General features: G+C 41.8%; 1 protein-coding gene across 2 annotated transcripts in view; it reads left to right on the top strand.

Annotated features, from left to right (window-relative positions):
* Positions 1 to 9,062: 9,062 nt before the first annotated feature.
* Positions 9,063 to 23,312, top strand: part of sema3c (sema domain, immunoglobulin domain (Ig), short basic domain, secreted, (semaphorin) 3C) — a 47,759-nt gene continuing 33,509 nt past the window's right edge. For both annotated transcript variants that reach the window (XM_075471586.1, XM_075471587.1), the window contains exons 1-2: positions 9,063 to 9,250; positions 12,222 to 12,406. In XM_075471586.1, coding sequence (XP_075327701.1) covers positions 12,271 to 12,406 — 136 coding nt within the window. In that variant the 5' untranslated portion in view covers positions 9,063 to 9,250; positions 12,222 to 12,270. The remainder of the gene's footprint in view (positions 9,251 to 12,221; positions 12,407 to 23,312) is intronic.

The raw sequence follows: 23,312 nt of genomic DNA on the forward strand, positions 1-23,312 counted from the left end.
CAATTTAGCTAGCTACTGTAATAATCTGCAGCATGATTGGCTTTGCAAGCATGAAAACAGCAACACGTCAGCCTCTGGCTAATTAACGGTGTTGTTTGACTTATCTGGTCATAGTGTATTGTAATATTTCCAGAGACCGCTCTTCCTGACCATAGTGGGTTTTACCTGCTTGCTCATAACTGGTAACTGATCAGATCTACAGGAAAGAAAAGAGATTCTGAGATTAATATCATAACATTTGCCTAAACTTGGTTTTTATTTCCAGTTCTGAGACACAGAGAGCAACAAGTGGATAGGTTACCTTGAAACCTATAGATCCATCTGGACAATTAATGGCTGATAACAAGCGATTCAACCACCTCTGTTTGGATGAATTCATGCTACTTCCATTGATGGCTTACAAACCCATTACCCAAACTAATTTTTCACACTGATTTATTACAAATTTTCTAATGCTAAATAAACTAGCCTACTCAAAGGCCTGTAACTAAGCTGTCCACTCGTTTTTCTAGATAAAAAAGATCTACTAAAAGACAGATAATTGTTTGCGTCAGACTTTATGCTGCCTTAAGATAGGAACTCTAAAGGTCATGATTAAGAAATGAACTGCAGTACATGACCTAAGAAAAATTCCTCATACAGAGTCATGAATAAAGCAAGACGGGGGCATCGATAATGACTTGGTAAACATGACGCCATGTTAAAGCCGCCACGGCATCCAGCAACAAATGGTTTCAAAAATACCAAATACATCAGGCCAAACCTGACAAAACTGAATTAAAAGTGAAAATGTAAATGGGAATGACATGACTCAGATCAAGCCCATGAACAATTAGATGTTAGATCCAATGTTTGTTACAGTTACAGTGTGAGCAAAATATTTTTTTCTTCTTGGAAGGCTCTGTAGGGGAAACCTAGTCCCAAAATTGAAGCGGTTGGATGTAATCTTTTGGAATGAATCTTGCTGATCCCTAAAGACAGACTCCTATAATTCATAGTAAGACAATGTCTTACGGGAATGTCTCCGGGAAATCCGGAGCGGCTCATCAGAAAAGATTTTCACAGGGGCCGACTGTATCTCACAGAGGGTTTTCTGGGTTCTTGATTAAAAACATGTAAACATAAACATGAGGCTTGTTAAAGCTGCCACTGAAAACCACAACTACTGTAACTGGGCTTCTTTACTATGCAAGTTAATTACATGTATTGGACTCATAAAGTTGTAGATGTGGATGGTGCTTAAGACAAAACATCAACAGTATCCTATTGCATACAGTACAGCTGCAGCTGGAAGTGGAATAAATCATAAAAAGATTCAATGCCTCAACGAGAGAACTTTTTAATATGATTTATTGTTTCCCCCACCCACTGAGATGGAAGAGTGGAGGTCGGGAAGTGATGTGCAGTTAAGGGAGAGGAGGAACACTAGTGTGACAGGTAAAAGAGGGACACAATGACATTTTTTCATAAATCTATTCTGCATATGCGGTCAGCAGTGTTTCATCAGAAAATATAAGTACAGTCGTGTCTGCTATTCAAAAGACACATCAGACAAAGACTTTTTTTTTTCTTGGTTTATATGTCTAACTTGTGATCACCAGATCAGACATCTTCCCCCACCAGGTGCTGAACCAAATTCTTGGTTCCATATAGCATGAGTCTTAAGCAATAACGACTAACTGTGTGCCACATGTGGAGATGTCTTATTCATACATCACAGTAGTTAATACAAACCTACTACTGTGTGTATGATACAGCTGTATTCATCTCTCTAAGCCAGGGCCCTCCTCTCTCCTCATATCATGGAGGTGCTTGGAGTGTTTGGAAAATCCTCCATGATGCAGGTCACAGGAGGATGTAAAGACGCACACGTTCGTGGAATGATAATCATTCCTGAAATGCATACCAAGAGGAGAGTAGAGAGGAGGCTTGCCAGAGGAGCCACGGGAGCTTTCTCAGACAGCTGATGCAGCTCAGCCATATGTCATATTTCAACTCAGCCTCACAGCAAAACATGAAAAAGTCCCAAAACAAAAATCTTTCATTCGTGCAGATGGACAGAAATTCTATAAATAGTGCCTCTCGGCACATCTTTAAAGTAATGTACTTATGGGAAGGTTTTGGTGTGTGTGACCCATATGTTTTAAATGTTTTGGCATGGGAAAGAAACAGGTCATTCTGTAAGGCAGGAAAAGGCGATTTTGATTTGCTACGTAATTACAGTGACCATTTTAACGCAAGCTGAGGTGTCTTTTAAGTCAAACAAATTACTTTTTAATTCTTATCATTAACCACAAGATGGAAGTAAACAGTGACTGTGAACATAAATGACACAACAAAACAAAGTGTCACAGCCACAGCTGCTACTCCAGGGCCTGCTTAATGTTTCTTTTCTTTTCCTGGTTTTCCTTCTCCCAGCAGGAGGAGGGGATGCCATGCTGCCCTCACACACCAGTTTTCTATTGTTTCTTAATTATCTTCCATGTATAAATGCTTGGTTTGCTTCCCCATTTCTTTGCCAGGTAGTTAGCATTATCAGAGTTATTCTGGTATTCATGGTTAAACCTTTGTCTTATGTTTTTTGGATATATACTTACGTGTTTATTTGGATTTAGCTGTGCCTGAGCTCACCTGTGAGTTTTGTTGGCTACGATAATCTTTGGAATACTATCTACTTCACCCGTTTCTGTGTCTCTGCTCCACGCTTTCATCAAATCGTGACACAAAGTGATTTTTAAAAGCACTTGGTGGGAGAGAGTTAAATACTGGCCTCATTTCTGTTTTTCCACTGAACTCCCTCCCTAATCATTTTCACTCCGGGAGCATTCTGATTTCATGGGCTGTGGATTCTTGGTTCTTTTGTATTACTTTGACACTCTTAATGCAATTTCCCTGTGTCAGCTTGGTGTGGTTCCTGTTGGATCTCTGTTTTCATGGCCTTTATTCTTGTTTATTTTTCTTCAGTTTGATCCCTTGTTCTCATACTAGCGTTCTGCTCAACATGTTTCATTTCATTGGATTCATTTAGCCAATGATGACCACCAGCACTTTGTTAATGGTTTGCTTTCTCATAATGAACACTCCCTGTTTTTAAATATTCAGATTCAGATCCATGTTGCTTTTCGTCAGACAGTCCTGTTTCCCATATGTACCTGGTTACCAGTTTGTTTTAAATTTTTAAGATTTCCCTGCTTCAGCTTTTTTATTTTGACAAAATTAAAGTTCTGTCAGCTGCCTGCCTACATATCCTCTGTTTGTGTCCTCATCAACTCTAGTAGTTACATTTGGAACAGAGCATCAAAATTACATGTCTGCTCCCTTTCTGCTCCCACTACTCGATGATGCATACGCGAGCAGTATAGCGGCTCTTTTCCTCTGTGGTTTCATTTGTTGTGGCATTAGCCGCTTTCGGACAGACCGTTCTAAGAAAGTAGTTATCAGAACTACCCTCCTCGAATTTCGTTCTGATAACTATCCTTCCCCAGCGGAACTGTTTCAGTCTGCATTCGCACATGAGTCGGGACCTGATAGGGACTGATAGCATGGTTGCCGCGTCTGTCACGGCGGTGGTGGACCGTGACGTCAAAATGACGTTTCAGGCCTGGCGCTTGCCTTGAAAAGACGGCGCAGCGCGCTGTCGTGCACCAGTCGATTTTTGTAACTTGGCGGCGCCGAGCACAACGAACCGGATGGACCGATGTGAGACCGGCTCAGTGAGGAGGTGCGTTTGTACAGGCAGCTGTACGAAACTGCAGGGAAACAGCACAGGGAGCACGTAAACTCCCAAAACTGGTACACAGAGATTGGCAGAACTTTGGGGAAAGAGGGAGAGTTCTGTAAGAATGTGTGGAAGCAGCTACGGGACAGATACGTGAAGGCAAAGAAGAGGGCAGAGACTCTGTTGATGCCGGGGGCTTCAAACCTTCACCTCTATTAACTGAATTAAAAAATTAAAATGATCCGAAAACTGCAGCAGTATCATTAATTACAGTATTCTTGCTCTTGACAGCGGCATTGTTTTCTTCTCCACTTTCGTGGTTGTAGAGTAGAGGTAACTTTCACGCAGCAGCGCCACCTCTGTGACGGAGAAAATTGCAACTACTGGCGCGCAACGACTTGCGCCACTATATAGGGTCCTATGGCGGGCACGAACTCATGACGTCATCAACACCGCTCGCGCGAGCAGACGCGGCAACCATGCTAGAGCCTGCGCCGCGTGCAGCCGTCTGCTTCAGTGACGTGTTAGCCGTTAGCCGTTTAGCGCTACATTCAAACACAAAACAAAACGGTAAAAGTAAGGAGAGTAGAAAAAACAAGAAGCTAATATGGAGAGCGGGGAGGCCACTGTGTTTATGGTCTGCATGATGGTGATATTAATCATGGACAATCACATCAGGCGTCTAATATCGAGGCTGGAAGAGCTCACAGAGAGAGTCAGGAGACGATACTTTTTCATTTCATGAAGGAAGAAAGGAGAGCAGCGCTGCAGACAAATGAGACCAGTGTAAGTTTAACTTATTAAACACCCGCCGGTTCTGTCTGTGTCATATGAGGAAACATTTCAGCCGTGATAGCATGACAAGGGGCGTAGCTACCGACCACCACACACCTCCGTCAGATGCGTTCCTATAGAACCATGAAAAGACCCGACCTCGGAGAAGGAGCTAAATAGTTATAGGAACTAAGGGAGATAGCCCCGAGTTCCTGTATGTCCGAACACGGGAGAAAACGGCCCCGCGGATTAAAAGGTTATTAGAACTGCCAAAGGTTCCTACAGTCCGAAAGCGGCTATTGTGCATACATTTTTTTTTGTCACCCTGAAGCACAACCTTTTTTATTCAGTGGTCAGAAGGTTTATCAAGTCACTTGAAGAGTGAGCCTTGCTGAGCTCGGACAAAATCCTAATTTTCTCATGAAAATCAGTGAAGCGCAACAGAGGAAAAATTCTCATCCTCTTAAACTTTTAACTCGGAGAACAAGTAGAAATGTTTGTATGATAAAAACGAGTCAATGTGAAATAAGAGTGGTGCATTTTTTTGCATTTGCAAATGTAGAAATGTTGGTAAATTGATACAGACTCTTGTGGTGGTCCATTATTTGTCTTTTTTTTTCTCTCTTATGTAAGATATTGGAAAGCAGAAAAAGAAGCCGACACAGCAGAGCTCTAAACTGTTGTTGCTGTTCCACACTTCTCTGTCATCTAGGTTTAGATTAAACAAAGCAAAAACATCCCAACTGGTTCTGAGTCACTTTAATGAGCTCACTAATTGTTTCCTTTCTCTGGCTCTGTTGTTCTATTCATTATTCCCTGCTTTCTGTGACAGTCATCTGCAGTGGGAGATCATGCCCTGCCAATGTCCTTCTGTTAAGGAAAAGACCCTCACATAGAAAGACTCCAAGTGCACCATTGTGCAGTAACGAATCGATTCTCGCTGATGACCTCAGAAAGGGGGAGGGAGCAATGGAGATTTCTCTTGAGCAGTTTTGACGCAGAGCGTGACTCTGGTAGAATTCCTCACCTCTTTTTCACGGGGTGGCAAAGAGCTCACGGTTCTTCTCACAGAATGAGCCGTTGAACGTGAAGGATGCTGTCTAGCTGTTTAGCATTTATCAGATCTGCTCTCTGGTGCCTGGCAGCTAATTAGTGGTTCCATTATTCACATCTCTACTTATTGTCTTTCCTCACGTTCACAGGCTTACAGAGTTGTCAGCCATAATATACAATTGCTGCACAGATGGAATGAATGTAAACTCTGGGTCGTTGCTTTGAAGGGGGAAATGGTGAGGTTGTATTCTACACAAGCAGAAAAAAACTGTACCACACAATCATCATTCAGTCATAAATTTGTTTATTGATTCTTTTTGACTGAATAATGAAAGAACTCCATCATACACACAACATAATGTGTGTGGTTGGGTTCATATTACTTTCATTGGGTCTGTAAAATCAAATGTTCTCAACCAGGCTACTTTGCATCCTCCACCCAGCCATTTTATACACCCACTTAATCCAATTCTGGGTAGCCCAGCTGCCACTAGGACCCCTGGACTGGTCCACAGTCACTTCAAGAGTCAATTTTAGAATCACCTATTAACCTAATATGCGTGTTTTTGGATGGTAAGAGGCAGCTGGAGTTCCTGGGAAAAAACCTGTACTGGGAGAACATTAAAGCTCAACAAAGAGCGAGGCCCCAGCAACAATTTGAACCAGGAACCTTCATGCTGCGAGGTGACAGTGCTAACCACCACACTACTGTGCAGCCATTATTTTTGCAACCTGTCACATGTAACTGAAGTCACACCTACTGGAAATGTACTGTTTTAGACTCAAGTGAAAGGTAGCTTAGTGTGGGACAGTGGCTGAAACTGATGCCATTGTTAAGTACGAACTGCAGATTATATAAATGAATTACCAAATATTATGAAAAATCATGATTTTCCTGACCTGAATCCAGTCTTTCCATCCATTCATCTTTTTTGGTGGTTGGCACAGTTAACCACCTTGTCTTCTAAAGAAACCTGAATAAGCAAGGCTTTCTTTCTCTGAGGCGAAGGCAGGACAGGAACTGTGGAGCATGACTCCTCGGGCCAGTTTGAGCCCAACTGAACATACAGATGCAGAAAGTAATTTAACTCCTTGTCCAGTGAATCTAATGTTTGTCTTGTTTATCAGTTAAACTTAAACATTCAAAGATCCACGTTCTAATTTGTTGAACTTTATTGAAAGATCACTTTATTTTCCACATTTGTCTGAACTTAAGTGGAACATGAGTGATTGATAATGAAAATAATCAGTAGCTGCGGAGTCAGCTTTTATGATTTCTGTGAAAGGCTATAAAAACAGGTCATGGAGGAAGAAACTTTTCCAATACAGATTTAAAGGAATAAATTAATTCCCTGTGTTCAGCTGATCATGTTTGAAATAGGTTAAATCACAGGAAAGAAAGATAAAGATGAATGAGTAAAATAAAATTTCACAGCATTAGTGACAGTATATTAGTTTTAACCCTGTGATTCGTCAAGTGCGTATATGTGCATGTGATATGGCGAATATCGCAGGAGGCCCCCCCCCCCCCCGCTGACTGTGCTCTAGGCTTCAGTGTGACAAATGCGTAACATCTGCAGTGTTAATGAGGGGCAGCTTTAGAAGACAGGGAAGGTTTGTGTGGGCCTGAGCAAGAAATAGAAGTGAGAACAGCACGTCATGCAGAGACGCACTAAAATCTTCAAGTCACCTGCCATTTTTGTGTCGCTACAGACTGGATGTTGTCTTTCCAACTTGGGCCATAATCCTAATGGAGTAAAGCTCTAAAACATGTAACCAAAGACAGCTCTTCTATGATCACTTGCTGTGAAGCATTGTCGTCTATAATCATGCCTCCTGCCAGACATTACACCTGATTCTCTTTTGCTCGCCACTCTCATTGAGTTAATTTACCGCCATGTCTCTGCCGTGGGGATCGTAAAGTACACGCCTCATCTCAATTTTGCTCTCACCAACCTCGTTCTTTTCTTCTTCCTCTTCACCACCTATAAGGACCATGCAATTGAGTCTTCACGGACCAATGGAAAACCTGCATCGCTCTACTGGGCCATCCTGACACTTTAATAGGAGAGGCGTAAATCAGGCTCCATTGTGACGGAGAAGGGTAATTATTTCCTCCTGTCTGAGCCACCAGTGATCTCCTCTATCCTCCTCCTCCCACTTTACTTTTTCTCGCTGTCGGACATTTTCATTAGAGACCTGCCTCTCACACCCCCTTTCCCTTTCTTTATTTTGTGCTCTGGGATTCTTAGCAAATGGTAAACATTTTTCCCTAAAAGCTGATGTGCATTTGCATAAAATCTCATACCCTCAGTGAAGTGGCATGTGACTCTCACTCAGGGAGGACAACATGTAAACAGAGCTCAGTTGCTTTCTTGAGCTTATTATGGAAATGTAAATCAATGTCATGTTACCAGCGGAACATGATTATACAGACTGCAGCATTCTTTTATCCAGCCAAGTCTTTCTAGACTCCTGACTCCTCTGGTTTGTGCTTGTGCTGAAACTACAAAATCCATATTGGAATAAGCATTCATAAGCTTGGCACGGTCTAGTTACACAGCATGGCATTTTTTAGCTTCCTGTGCTGAGCAAGCTGTCCTCATTAAGTTCAGTCAAAGCATCTGTATGTTAACGATATATATTTTTTCTTATCCTCAAGTTTTCCAAAAGGGTTGAACTTGAGATCCACTTTACAAATTAGGTTTATGTGCCCATGCTTTGAGCATGCCTCTTTCACCAGAAGCATATCATGTGTTGACCACAGTGGAAGAAGGATGTGCCATGTTATTATTCAAGTATCTATTCTAATCATGAAATGCGTCCACTCTGACAAAGCAGAACAGACTGGTTTAACAAAGACTGCATCAGAGAAGGTGATAGGTCTTACCAAAGAGTTAGTGATGTCCAAGGTAAAACGAGAAAAGAGGAGATTTTTTCAGCCGACCATTTGTTGGCTCATAAAGCTTCTGTTTGAGTGTAAATAAAAGTTGGCTGTGCGCGTGTACAGAGTACAATGGCTGAATGTAGACACTGTACATAACTGTGCTTTAAAACAACACAAAATGGCATGTTCATGTTGGTGTTTCCATGTTTTCATCATTTTCATGAAGACAATTTTCAGAAATGAAATTGAACTGTGAGATTACAACTTTTGGGACTCATGAAAATGGAAACAAAGGAACATTTCTGATTTCATTCATATCATGAAGTCCATAATGGGTATTTTCAGACTACCTATGTTTTAGAATAAAAGCAGTGTAAGTGATGAATGTGTCTGACCTTTCAGGCTTCACCCTCTTACTGTGTGAGGTAAGGGTCCTCCACTTCTCTGAGGTTTTGAGCTGTTAAAGTGATCTGTTTGCTGTCTAGTTAACGGAGGGAGGGAGGGAGGGAGGGAGGACGATGGTGGAGAGGAGGGTTGGGGAGGAGGAGGAGTGGGACTTCAGTGGAGAGTATGTAATAGGACACCAGCTCTCTCTGTCTTTTCGTTCCCCTCCCTCTTTCCTCTCCTCTCTCCTGTGCGCTCTCTCAGTCAGGCTTTCCCTGTGAGCACTTAGATGGAATAGCTGCATTTTTCCTTATTGGTGTCACTGGGGAAGTCTGGAAACAAGTGTTACAAAAGGGACAGGACAAAATCCAGGGTCTGGTTTGGTGGACTTGCCTTCTTCAACTGGGATCAGCACTGGAGGAAGCTCCTGGACGGTGAGTTCTGCCCCATGTTCTGATATGACCCTGTCTCTAAGGGTAATGTAGTTTCCTTCAGTGGCGTAGATCTCACAGTGGATGCAGAGAGGAGTTTTTGGGCAGTGGGCTAACAGGTGCAAAGTCCCACCAGTGAGAAACGATGAGAATAGCTGGAAGTAAACCCAATCTGACTGACATGGAAACACTTGATGCTTCTCCTAAATCACGCGTAGTATTACATCAAACTACTGTGCCATGCTTTATTCCCTTCCCATGCTTTGAGAGCACAATCTATTTTAAATGCAGTATGTCTTTTCCAGGATGAGTCATGACTTTCTCAGTTATCCTATGACCATTAAAGCAGAAAATGTGACTTTTTAAGGGGCTGAATTATTTAAAGTATCCCCCAGAGATCTAAAAGGGTTTTATGTTTAACAGTGTGAAGTGTGAAGAAGGTTGTCTTATATTACAAGGTTTAAATGGTGCTATCACAACACTCCCATGTTATTCAATCGGATGGGCTAAAGTTTAAGTAGTTCAAATATATACTCTTAGGCTAGCTGCTCCTGCTAGTCTAGTCATGTGTGTGAAGGAACGTTGGGCTGTAACAGAGGCACTGACAACTGACTGACAGGGTGTGGTATGAACACACATTGTCCTGTTGGAGCCGGGACACAGAGCAACTTGTTTACTGGTGCAGTTTTAATTCTTCCCCTCCAGCTGAGGATGGACGCAACTGAAGGAAAAACAAAGCTTAAGTCCTAAAGAGAGGACCTGGTGCTGTCAATTTGTTGTACCTGAATTCTGTTCAATATGTTTAAAACATTACCAGGAGCATATGGGAGCCCTTTAGTAAGAAAACAGGGGGAAATGCAGTTTCCTTGTGCAGCTATGCAGTTTTCCACTTTTATCAATATTGGTTTTTGGGCAGCGCGTCTAAAATGGCAAGATGGAAAATTCATTAGGCCTGCAGCCAAGAAACGAGCACAATAAACACAATTATCATCACACCCCACTGGAAATATAACTCTCCTCTTGCCCACTGCACCGACCTCCTTTGCGGAGAGACATTTAATTACTGCTACAGAGATTCCTGGCAGACTCGGCTCTGGAATTTCTGGGCTAAAGTGCCCAGAAAAATTAATTGGAGTTTTTATTAATTTTGTTGAAACAGTAATGCACCTTTTATCAGCAATTTCCTTCATGCAGGGGGAGCGCTACAGAGCTCCAGGAGAGTGAGGAAGAGTGTTGGTGAGCTCATTCATGTTGTTTGGTGTGGCGAAGCAAAGTGTCTTAACCTCACCTCGTGGGATGTCACAGAATGCTCGGGAGACAAACTCCCTTGCCGATGAGTTTAGCAGCTGTGAGACCAAAATTTCCATCCCAAAGACCCTCCTTGGGAGATCACCATCTGCCTGAGCAAACAGGGAGTGTTGGGCGTCGATGCTCAAAAAACAAGCGGTCACTTCAATTAAAGTATGAAAAAATATATTTGTCTCACTCGGGACTTATTCCAGGATTCATGGTGTTGACAATATTGCGCATAGCAGCAACAGCATGATTGATGTTAAGAATGAAGACAGACATATTTCATCTGGTCCCATTTGTAGAGAACTGAGCAGACCTCTTTGTACCAAAGATTTAGTGTCTTTTCTCCGTGCTGCACATTTACAGTAGCCATGGTAAGGTAGCTGTGCAATTTTAAGACTTGGTTTTGACTTGACAGCCATGAGGCTGGACCTTGTTAAGAAAAAAAAGCTTCAAGTCTGATGTCTGACCTGGTAAAATCCCAGAGCAGTAAAAAAATAAATAAATAAAGGAGCGTGAAGTCTGACTTGGCCTCAAATACCAGTCCTTTGCTTTTGGCACAGGTTTGAAGGGGTCAAAGGTGCCATTTAATGCTCAATATTCAGAGTCTACAAAATAACACGCATTTTGCTCTCCAAGAATAGAGTCCTAATCACTACCATTGTGTCGAGATAAAGGCAGAAACTTCAGTGCAGATCTTTAAAGGATGAGGACAGAGGCCAGAGCAGAACAAGAGCTCAACTTCGGGACAGGGCTTAAGACAAGAAGAAAGGAAAACGGTCGGTGTGTGTGTGTGTGTGTGTGCGCGCGTGTGTGTGTGAGCATGTGTGGATGATGCAGCAGGATAGGGGCTGCAGTGCACTGGCTCGGCCGTCTGGATATGCCCCATGCTGCTTTATTGCTCTCAAGTGCGCCCAAAGAGATCTCATTCCTCTGCAGCTTTCCATATGTTATCCTTGTGCACCTGAACATTAGAATTCCACTTCAGCTGTACATCAGTCATGCTCCACTCCACCTCACAAATATGCACATTTTTCAACCTATTTGTACACTACACCTGAAATTTCCATTGCAATCATGTAGCTTTCTATTCTCTAGCCATCAATTTTTCATTGTACATCAATAACCCATGACATCAAAGATTCAGGCTGTCGTAAGAAAAAAAAGAAAAATTCTGCATGGTCACTCGTGCGATACGGTTCTGAACAGCACAGGTGGTGTAACAGCCATTTTGAGTGGTTAAAACAGCCAAGTCTCTCTTCAGCAGGGGAGTTTTACATTGCAGTAGTTAGCACCCTCCAGGCAGTACAGCTCCTGCATCTATCAATAATTGATCTGATCTTGTCCTGGTATGGAACTGAACAAGAGGAGGCCGAGGGGAGCGCTCCCCCAACCGCTCTTTTGTGCAGATTTACCTCATCCATATTTAAGAGAGGTACATTTGCAAGGATACACTAAGTGATGGGATTGAAGTGACATACTGTGCTCTCATCTGGGTCCTCGTTTACTGCAGCTTGTCCCATTCTTTCCTTTGTGAATAAGCATTCCATAATCTGTCCTGATATCGAGAGATACCATATTTAAATAAAGAACTTGCTTTACATTCAATTTCTGGTGGCTTTAGCTGTGACAGCTGAAATGACAGAACAGACTAAAACACCAATGCTTTTCTCTGTGAAAGCCCTCAAACAGGTTGTGCCGGCTGGTCGTGGCTCCTGAGTGTTGCAGTCATGGGCAGGCCGGAGTGGTTGGCCAGGCCACCTCTGGTGTCGGATATGGCGTTCTCCCTCCTGGCTTTCGTGTGTCTCTGCAGCGGGGTCTCAAGCCTTTCTCAACCTCTGCCAAGAGTGTTCCTGTCCTTTGAAGGTAAGAGGGAAAAAATGCTGATAAATGATCATCTTAATTGGAGCATTTTTCGTCAGATTAGACACGTTTGTACTGATGCCAAATGGCAGGTAATCAAACTTGATTAGGTGCTACACCGTCGTGGAGTTCAAACAGTTTATTTGTGGATGATAAGTAACTTTCTTTAGTTTTTTTTCCACTTTTTGTTTTTCACAAACCCAAAGCCTCAAATCTCTATTTGCAGACAATATTTGCCCATGTTCTGTCCTGCTGTGTGTTAGTCTAAAGTCGGACCTCTACAGGAGTTGGCACTAACTGTCAGAACTGCTCTAAATCTGTTCCTCGTTAAGCTTTAATCAAACCACTCTGTACGCCTGCAGGCCAGTGGGCATTGTTGCTGCCTCTGGCTTTGATTCTCTTGTTTTATTTAGATTTTTTATTTTATGAATTTTTGATGTTTCCTTGAAATGAGGGTGTACCAGAGTGTTGAGCAGGTTTAACTTGCATTTGTGTGAATCAGTGCGGGTGGATGGGGTGTATCTCTTCTGCCCCAGTGCTGTGAATGGTGCAGAAACTTTTTTGAAGAGGGTGGATAGTGTGCAGGGGCTGAAGGAGATGTTTGATCACCTTTCACTACCTCTCACTGTGGATTAGGCACCACAGAGCAGCTGAGGCTGTCTGTCAGTCAGGTTTTTTTCACTCAGTTTGTGAGGCACTGCAGTAAGCAAGTGTTTTCTTTCTCTCAAACTGTATAGATTTGTTTTATTTGCACCATGATTTTTCCAAATGCTTGTGCATTATTATCCTCTTTTTTTTTTTTTAAAGCTGTCATCATTTTGTGGCTCTTATTTCATCCCAAATAGATAAACCAGCCTGTAGTCAAGCTGTAATTTGCCAGGTCTGCAGCTTCTCTGAGCTGTTCTAGGGGAAAAAAGCCTAAATTAATGACTGAATTCAATCAAACCCCTAGTTGGATTTCCATCCACTAGCAAAGTAAATCTGTATTGCTCGTGGTTGTGATTCTGTCGAAGAAGTTGTTGTTGTAACAAGAAACCAACAGGTCCTCCAAATGAAACGGTCATAAGAATCGCTTGTTTGCACCCCTAAATACAACTTACAGCATCCTGTAAAGTATGCAAGCAGCAGGAGGGGAATCCGACTCCTAAGAGTGTTTCAACATTAGAGTTCAAAGTTTAAAAAGTTAAAGAAGCCATAAAGTCCTCATGAAGGCGGGGTTGTTGGATGAAGCAGCTAAGCGCTGCACTTGTAACCATGAGCCTTTGTAAGATCCAGACTAACATGCATTTTGTCAATAATACAACAACATATTGCTGAAACACTTTTGTTCCTTCGTGGTTAATGTATGCAATAGCATCCTTGGTTAAGGTTAAAAATTAACATGATTAGATCTAGCATACATTCTTCATATAAAGCAATCCTCACCCTCATGAACACCATTTTACTAGTTGCCTCGGTCACATATAAACACAGCATGTTACAACTAACAGTTGTCACTTTCTGCTTGGCCTTATCACTTAATTGGGGTTACAAATCAAAGCTACTTGGTTAGAGGCTAGGAAACAATCATAGTAAGGGCTAACAAAAAGATTTACTTAGTTATTATTTCTTTTCTACAATGCGACTGTATCTTGGATGCCATTTCTATGTAATTATTGGCCATGTCTTTTTGCATTTACAAACACCACATGGGTTAATTCTTAGAGGGAAGACGTTGAGGAAGAAGAAAATTAAAACAAAACTGTGGTGAATGAGAAAATGGACAGGGGTCTTCTTCTGGAAGCAATATCTAGCATATTACATCATTTCTGGAAACATGTTGGGTTGTCACGTGAGTGTACTGTGCTGGCTCAGAGAGGAAACAGCTGGTGACTCAAGTCATTTTCATATTTTCCAGGTCAGACGCGACTCACAATTTGTTTCCATTCCCTCCTGAGTGCAACAAGTGTTCTTTAACTTGGAAAACAAAAAATATTTACCAATTCCTTTCACTTTTTCTTATTCCCATCTTGGTATGAATCAAAAACAGCAATGGGAACACGACGAATATCTTTGTTTTTCATCATTCAAGTGCCAGTTTTCCAGGTAGCCATATTAAAATTTTAAATCTGAATCTGGCCAAAAATGAATTTGCTTTCTGAGCGCAGATTAAATTATTTCTATCTTACCTATCGTATGAGTGTTTTACTGCAGTGAGGCTCATGAATTGAGAGAGGAGCTTGCCGGAATTCTTCAGCAGGTTCTGCACTTTGTTTTTAATGAGCGCGTATCTTTATGATGACATTAAGGTGTTTATCTTACTTTTATGTAATTGATACATTTGACGGAATTTATGAGAAATAAGCAGCAGGGAGCAAGTTGAGAGGAGGATGTTTATTTGAGAATTAAGAGCCAACATCAGGTGAGAGTTTACATTCCAGCTTTTATTTAGCATTTCAGGGAGCGATGAGTGTGTGCAACTCTGTTTTTGAGTCAGAAATCATTGCGAAGTCTTTGAAAGAGCTTGGCAGGGTTGAGCACCAGATGTCGGGAGGAGACGGTTAAGGACCAAGGTGGAGGTTTATTTTTCATACACAAACAATGGATGTCCTCACCAAGAAGAATTCGGGAAGTCTGAGCTCAGGCCAAAGGGACCGGTGAACTGAACAAAGAGACTGTGGATGAGTGAGGAAATAATGATAGAAGGTGCAGGTGGTTTGGCACCTGCACCTGCACACATTCTTCTGCTCTCGGATAAAAAATGATTTATTATTATTAGCAGGAACAAACTAATGCAAGAAAATAAACCAGTGCTGTAGATCATAGAAGACTTGAATATTCTGGTGTCACTGCTGAAACCCAATCCAGGGGTAAGGCAGGTTCATGGGACTCCTGGCGTAGCACCACGTCCTGCAGAGAAGCTGCAGTCCCTTGCATTCCTCTCCCCCTCACTCTGCTTACTCTTGTATTCTAAAGGCAAATGTGGTCGGACCGCAATTAAAACCGCATAATAAACAGTGTAAAATGCAGCTAACCCAAATAATAAACTCTCAAGTGGTGCTTTTCTCTTCCACGCCTCGGATAATAAACTCAGGCCTTTCCTGACAGCAACCCTATTTCGGGATACCCAGTGCGATAAAAGATAATTACCCCCCTTCATTTGCTTTAAACTTCTCTTGTTCTCTCAACATCTTTATTTTTTTCTGGCATGTTCTCAGGTAGTTTGATGTATTTTCTGTCATACTAAGTCTGAAAAGCTTACAGTATACATATCTCCAAAAGAAAGTTAATTGCCGTTTTATAAAGAAATTAAACAACTTTCGGATCAATGTCTGCAGTATTGTTACAAAGTTTTGGTGTTATTATAACAAACGTGAAGTGATAATTTTTCACTCAGAAAATGAAATTCTAGCTCTTCCATAAAGCCAGACTTATTTAAGAATTAAAAGAAGCCTTTCAACCTTCTTTATAATGTATCACATGTGCCGGGGGACTCCTCTGTTTCACTTAATGTTACTTAAAATAGACTTTTTTTTATTTTTGTCAACAAGCAGCCTTTTTTCCAAACCTTTTCTGTACACCTCACAAGTTCAAAAGGCTTCAACAACACATGCATTCATGCATAAATGGACAGAATATCTCGACAACTAAGATCCAGGAAAATAACATCTTGTCCATTTTCTTGGTAACCATGGTGACAACAAGTCTTGCCCACAGTGACGTCCAAGATGTCACCTGCTTGTTTTTCTGGTGATGTCCGGGGTCATATCGAATGTTATCTGTTTGTTTTCTGGCTCAGGATCCTTCTTCACTGAGTGGCAGCACTGATGAGAGCCGGTTGAATTCTCTAAATGCAAAGGTAGCAAGCTCCAGTGATCCGTTACATATCTCCTTTAGCATAGCAACACCGGGCACCTCTTTTATGAGAAAAAGTGTTGTTCTGTTATTTAATATTCAATGAGGCAACTGTTCACCAAGGATAGCACATTTAATATGTAGCTTGTTGGTCCCTGCTACTGTTTTGGCTCAACTGTTGCCAAGATGACATCCTGTGAATAGTGAGGTGAAAAACGCTGCCTCATTTATCCCTCTGGTTGACAGCTGGTGCAGTGGCCTGTGTTTATGATCAGGATCATTTAACCTCATCAACAGTCTCACCCCGTTCTGGCAAACCTCCTTATTCAATACAAAATTAACTTATAAATATATACAGTGGGTATATGTCAACCCATAAAATCTGTTTATTTGAGAGGGAGCTGCCCTGAACAGGCTTTCTTGGGGTTATTGTAGATTATTGCACACAGAGCCTGTCAGAGAGATTGATTAGAATGATGTCTGTAGTTTAATGAGCACTCCTCCGCTCTGGTATGAGCCACATGGGCCGCAGCCTGAACAGAATCAGTCTTGGGAGATCAGGAACCAGGTGTAAGAGCGGATACACTAGTTCCTTTTCATGACTCATTACTACTTCCAGTCACTCCCCATAATTCATTCAGGAATTATGTTCAGTAAGTTTATGTCAGTATGTCGAGGGTGTTTACTTGGTGTGTGCAACTCAGTAAATCTGAAAGTGAGTGTGTGTGTCACAATGTGCATTCCTTGATTGGATTTAAGTGGCAAACTGTAGTTTTCTAGTTATGAAACACTGTTTACAAGCTCCTCTTCCAAGTGGATACCTCTTATTTGTGAATTCCCAAGACTTCAAGGATTTTTTTTAAACTTGTTTCATTCCCTCTTTTCAGCAGGTTCACTGCTTGTGATAAAGCTTTTCCATCCATCCATCCATTTTCCATACCCGCTGAATCTGTCGGTCGGGTCGCGGGGGGGATGGAGCCTATCCCAGCGGTGCTTTTCCTTTTTTAGATTTTTTAGAAACATTTCTTTTAAAAGTCTTTTGAATATGAATCATGATCAACCAGAGAATGATACACCAGATGGTATATGGTGTATACGGGGTTTTGGGTCAAAGGGCAACACCGACAGGTAGCCAGTAGCAGACCGGGATGTTTTTTCCTGCTCCATCATGTTAATTCCGGGACATGGGACAGCTTTTTAACTTTGTTTTATATTAGAGTTGCACCTTAGCATCTTCACTTTCCTCTGGAGAAAATAAGGAAGCCATTGAAGTATAATCAGTGAAGCTCTGTTATTATGCGGAGGTCCTGGTGGGGTGAAGCTCGAAACTGTCAAAGTTGTCGGCAAGGACATAGAGACGAGCCACGAATAGCCATAAGTTAGCGGTGCGTGATGGTTTGTGTGTATTCCTCAAGCTTCAGCACACGCGTTGCTCATGTCTTTATATGTTCATGAAATTGCCTGAGTTGCAGCATGGACGTGTTGTGCTGACATGAGTGTGCTGAGCTCCAGCTTGGGAAGGAAAGTCTGAGATGTTTGATAGTTTGTCTGTCACTGTCTGTGTTTAGCCATTCCTGTGACTGACCTCACCTGCCTTGATGACTGTCTTATTATTCTTGTACCGCAACATGTTTGAAGATTAATAATCATTTATCAGTACAGACTGAGATTTTCTTCTCCATCCGCTTTTGTTTGTATTTCAGTCATTTTGTCCAACAGCTGTTATAGTATGAGTTATTTCATTGACTGAGCTGTATTTCACACTGCGCAGACTGCTTTTAATAAGCACCTGAAGGTAACAAATATATGTGCTAATTCACAAGATGATTTTTCAGGTCAGGACACTTTACACTTTAAGGTCAAGATCGTACAATATTACAGAGACTTAACCAAGCAAAACCACCTAAAGCAAGAATAATAGGAAAAGAGGAGCTCCACCTGGTTGAACTTTTCTCTTTGGGTGTCCTCCATGACTAGTAAAACCACATCAGCGCTGAAATTCCTCTGACCCATATCTCCTGTAAGCCTCCTCTCACTATGACGGTCTCTTTGACAACCTCCCTGACAGTAAAATCATGGAGATTTACTGTCTGCTGGGGGTGTGAGGAACTAGAGGCTCCTGATGTGTGCAAGTGAAGGGTCACTGGCTGAAAGGCGCGGCAGTGGACAGTACGAGTTGGTGCAACTGTTGGTGTCATGTGAACGGAAGGTCAGGTGCTAATTGGGGCACCGGGAACACAAACTAGCTGGCGGGAGGGGCAGTTTGTCATCTCAAGTTTCAAATCTTACAGGGAATATTAACCATCACCTGCAAGTCAGCTACGCAGTGGAACCTGCAGTTGACATTAGTGCTGGATAACGTCACCCTGCAGGAACACGCAGAGATGATCATGGGAGAATATACACTCCAGTCTCACATGTCCTGTTTAGATACAGTGTCTGCTGTGGGAAGCCAGCACATGAGAACCAATATTCCATGCAGACATATGATTTCCATTTCAAATGTCTGGATATAGATAATTGGCAACAGACAGCAATCAGAAAATTAATGAGACACAGCAGATAAAGAGTCTCAGCCAACACTGGCTCCTGTTCATGACAAGTAGTGGCACTACAGTACATTTATTTATGCTGTTTGCATTTTAAGTGCTGAGAGTAGCTCCCCTGGGAATGTAGAGTATGTATGTTGGACAGACAATCGGACGACTATGTCAGCCAGCGCAAGACATCTTGGGTGGTCTTCTTCTACTGGATCGACACCTTAAGTTAACTTCCTAACCGTCTACCATAGTTACACTGTACAAGTCATCACTGTATACCAGCAGGGTGGCTGCCTAAGAGGACTCTGTGGCCGAATGTTCTGGCCGCAGTCATTTTTTATCTCTGTGGCTTGCTTGTCAGTTGCCAAGGAAAAGTTTCTTTTACTGGCCTAGTATGTATGAGTTGGGCCGCACTGTATTAGGTAAGTGCAACCATCCAGAAGTGACCTCGAGAGCTCTTATCATTGTCCAGACAAAGAGCAATGGTATTTGGCACCAGTTTTGAAGTCAGCCCTCTAGGATGAAACCCTCTCCATCTTGTTTGGAGAGAAGAATTGTGAAGGGGCAGTATAAGCTCCTGCTTCAATATTTATCAAGATGGGTGGCTGGGGCCCTCCCACCAGCTGCCCCTGACAACCACAGAGCAGGTTATCCTTGAACTAAATGGAGAGCCAGCCTCATTAGCATGGAGTTAATGTATGCATGCCGGCCTTTCAGGTAGACGGCCAATTGATGATAGCTGATTTAAATGGGAGATACTAGGGTTGGTTCATAATTGGCCCACTATCTGATCCCGAAGTGTTTTTAATTAGGTGCAGGGATACGTTGGCTTGAGTTCAGACTCTGGTATTGATCTATAAATCCCAACAATTCAGACACTTAGTCAGTTTGATGAAAGCTTTTAATCCCTTCAATACAAAGACTTAAGACCATGTTCTGACAAAATAATTCCACATTGTTGCTCCATGCTGATTTTATCACCTTTTCATGTAGAGAGAAAAATGTCTGCCACTGGAATTTCTTAAGGTAAGGCTCTCATCTAGAAGCTATTTCCTATTTAATAAACCATTATTATAGTTACTTTTTGATTTCTGCCACTTCTAGTTGTCGAACTGGAACTCCTACATTTTCTGAAATGGCATCAACTCAATCCGTTGGCACCAGCTCCTATAACCTTCCAAATGACAGTTGACTCTCTCATAAAGATCCCACATATTTTCCAACCACTGTGAATCTCTAATCTTTACAATGCCGCATTTCAACAAACCACTCCTTGTATGAACATCCCATAACTAGAACCATGGCAGTGTTGTTTATTGCCGGAGGCATTGCTGTAAAGCTCTATTATTTGATTATGCAAGCAATTTCGGGGGCCAAGTCTGTCAGAAAAGATTGAAAACCTGAGAGGAGCCTTACTGTGGCTGTTGCATTTTCCTTTCCTGGAGATATACTGTATAATCACAACAAAAAAATGCTGAGGAGTGAGCACAGCAGTCTCCACTGCACTTTAATTGCTGCCATACAAACAGGCGCTACAAGTCCCTTTCTGTTCCAACATTTTTTTGCTATTTCCACTCTGCTCTTCACCACAGTCACATAAAAGAGGATGCTCTTTTTTTACTCTGTGGGATGCCAGCCTTGTTGCCCGTTTAAGTTTTAACTCTGAAGCCTGCACACATGAACAATCAATACCCTTAGGGTTAAAAGACAGATGAATTAAGAGTCAACGTGATCATAGTTTGTAGTATCATCTCGTCTCTCTGCAAACTGTAGTGACGGCACAAACAGCTAAATGCAGTGTGCTCTACTAAACTCAAAGCCTGCATATGACTATGATAAAGATTATACTTTTGGATAAATGTGTGTTTATTCTTTGTACAAAATTTGGTTTTGATGAATAAAAGCATTTGTGAACTATGACCTGATTCTAATGTCTGCTTGACCACAGTTAGTCATTTGTAATGGAAGAACACTTAGAGGAATCAATATAGATGGCCTGGTAACTATTGGGAAGTTTTGCAAATTGCAATTGTGTCTTGTCACTTCTCTCTTTTTCTACTTTTTGAAAAAGAGCCAATGGCGTAAAGTCCGATTTGACAAAAAGAGGTGCTTTAAATCTGCAGTCTGATCAAAGCAATCCAACAGAAAAACTCCCGTATTTAAAGGGGGCATATTAAAAGCTATATTACAGTAAACCTGTACACATTGGTGGTGTTCCTGTGCTTGAGGCACACTCTGAAAATAAAGTACTATCTTGTTTTTAATTTGATTAGCTGATTACAAAACCGTCTACACTCTTTATTATATTTACCTTTAATTCTGTTATTCTGTCATTTAGAAGATGGTAAATGGGCTGTATTTACAAAGCGCTTTTCTAGTTGTTGTTTTTTTTGACCACTCAAAGCACTCACAAGACACAAGTTCACACTTATATATAGTTAATATGACACTTGGCCTATACAGGCTACACAGAGCTTTTCTGTATATTTTAATCTCTCACATATGCCCAAGGACAGGGAAGCAAACTCCAGTCCATCAACCAACATATATAACATGCTTTATGCTCATAATGTCTTGTCAACAGCAGAGAAAGGAGCCTGTTGTTTGATGTTGAATGACCTCTGTAGTCCCTTGGCCAAATAAAAGGCTTCTGTGCATCTTCTGCTTGGTCACTTAATACACTTCACATCAAAGAGACAAACTCTCAGCTCCTGAGCCACCACCTTGTCTTCTCAGCTATCACCACTGGCCACCGTATTGATCAGAGTGGATTAAATCACAAGTGGTGTCCCATCCAACCAATGGGGCATTATGGGTCAAGGCTCAAAGTCAAAGGCGGGACACAGAAGACTGCTGTGAGGTCCACAGGGAGGTAAAAGGCCCACATCCATAATAGAAAACCCTCCAGCTGTCGTGGTCAGACCCTGCTTCTTCTTCTCTGTCTTTATTTCTGTCCCTTTCCACTTGCATTGATGGCAAGAGAAAACAAACACACGGACATTTCCTCTTACTCATTGCTTTAACTTTTTTCTTACTGTTAAGAGTGGGGTCTTTGTCTCTGTCCTTACAAGAAATACCATCCCAAAAAAAATGGAAATTCCTGGTCTACACACAGAACAGGACATAATTATACTCTGTTTTTATTATCACATCCCTCAGCATAGACAGAATTAAAACTCTATTCCTAAAACAACCACAACAAATGTCTAAACAGTGCCTCGGTAATGATGGGCTCATTCTGTTTCGACTCTATTCCTTCTGTGGGGTTGTGTGATCTCAACGATAAGGAATGCATATAAACAAACAACTAATGAACTGCATGTGGTCCATACATTTTCTGTGTCGTGGCTTAGATATAAACAAAATATCTACAACAAGAAATCTCTGACAACATATTTCCAAAGTTTGGGAAAGTGGGAAGTTTGGGCTGTGACATAAAATTGTTAACATGACGTGCGAGGACCCCACGCCAGACCAGAGTAGTCGACCTCGTGCTCTGGCAAAGATTCTGTAAACACTTGGTCACAATGGATGGACTGAATAACTGAAAAACCTTGGCCGTTCAGAGCAGCCCCCTTCCCTCTGTTAGAGCAGGTGCACCATCTGGCAAGTTAAACTTTCAGAGCTGAACTACAATGCTGCAGCAGCGCAGTCGTGACTCATATGTTTGTATGAGGCTGGAAGCAGCACACCGAGAAGATACCAGATCCAACGGTATGTGGACTCCAGAGGGTTTCAGTTTAACTCTCAATGAATAAGCTGAATCTGTGACGCACCCCTGCTGCGTCCCTTCTTAGCACCAAGCTTAACTGACCTTCCGCCCTCACAAGGGAACATGAAAGTCTCCTATTTCCCCCCACTGTGAAAACGGCACAAAGTTCACTATAATATTAAGCAGTTATTTCGCTCTCACCACACCCCTTGGAACAATTTGTTCCTGTTGTGGAATATTATGAAGGATTTCTGGCAGAAAGAACAGCAGCTTGTCTTGTTTGAAGATCTCCACCAGACATGTTTAAAGATATATAAAAAATGTAATTTTCCCTAAAAAGCTAGCTAGCGCAAGCAACAAAAAACCCAGTGTAGCTGTTTTGCACTTTGTTGTCACGGGTCGTGGATTTTTTTGGTTCAACTTTCAATGTAGTCTTTTGGTTTCTTAATTTCTAATGTCAACTTCTGTTCACAACTTTTTTGTTACTTGACTGCCAGATTGTTGGATTTGCTGTTCATTCAGGTCTCTGTGTCTTCCTGTCTGCCCTACTTGTTCATTATTGGTTTATTGGAAAGATCATGGTAACAGTCTCAAAAGCTTTATCTTAAAAAGTAGGTTTGTCTGAGCTTTGGCCTCCAGACTCAGCAGCTCGTTCTCGTTGAATTTACATCAACATTTTTTTGGTGCACATTTTTCAAGTTGTGCATTAAAAATTAATGAGAATTCAAAAGTCTTTCTCGAGTTTGCAAAAGCATAGTTTTATGCACTACTTGAGGTGGAACAATGAAGTGTTACTGATTCTAAAAAAAATAAACGCGGGCAA

The sequence above is a fragment of the Odontesthes bonariensis genome, chromosome 8, assembly GCF_027942865.1.
Source record: "Odontesthes bonariensis isolate fOdoBon6 chromosome 8, fOdoBon6.hap1, whole genome shotgun sequence".
In the NCBI taxonomy this organism is placed as follows: domain Eukaryota; kingdom Metazoa; phylum Chordata; class Actinopteri; order Atheriniformes; family Atherinopsidae; genus Odontesthes; species Odontesthes bonariensis.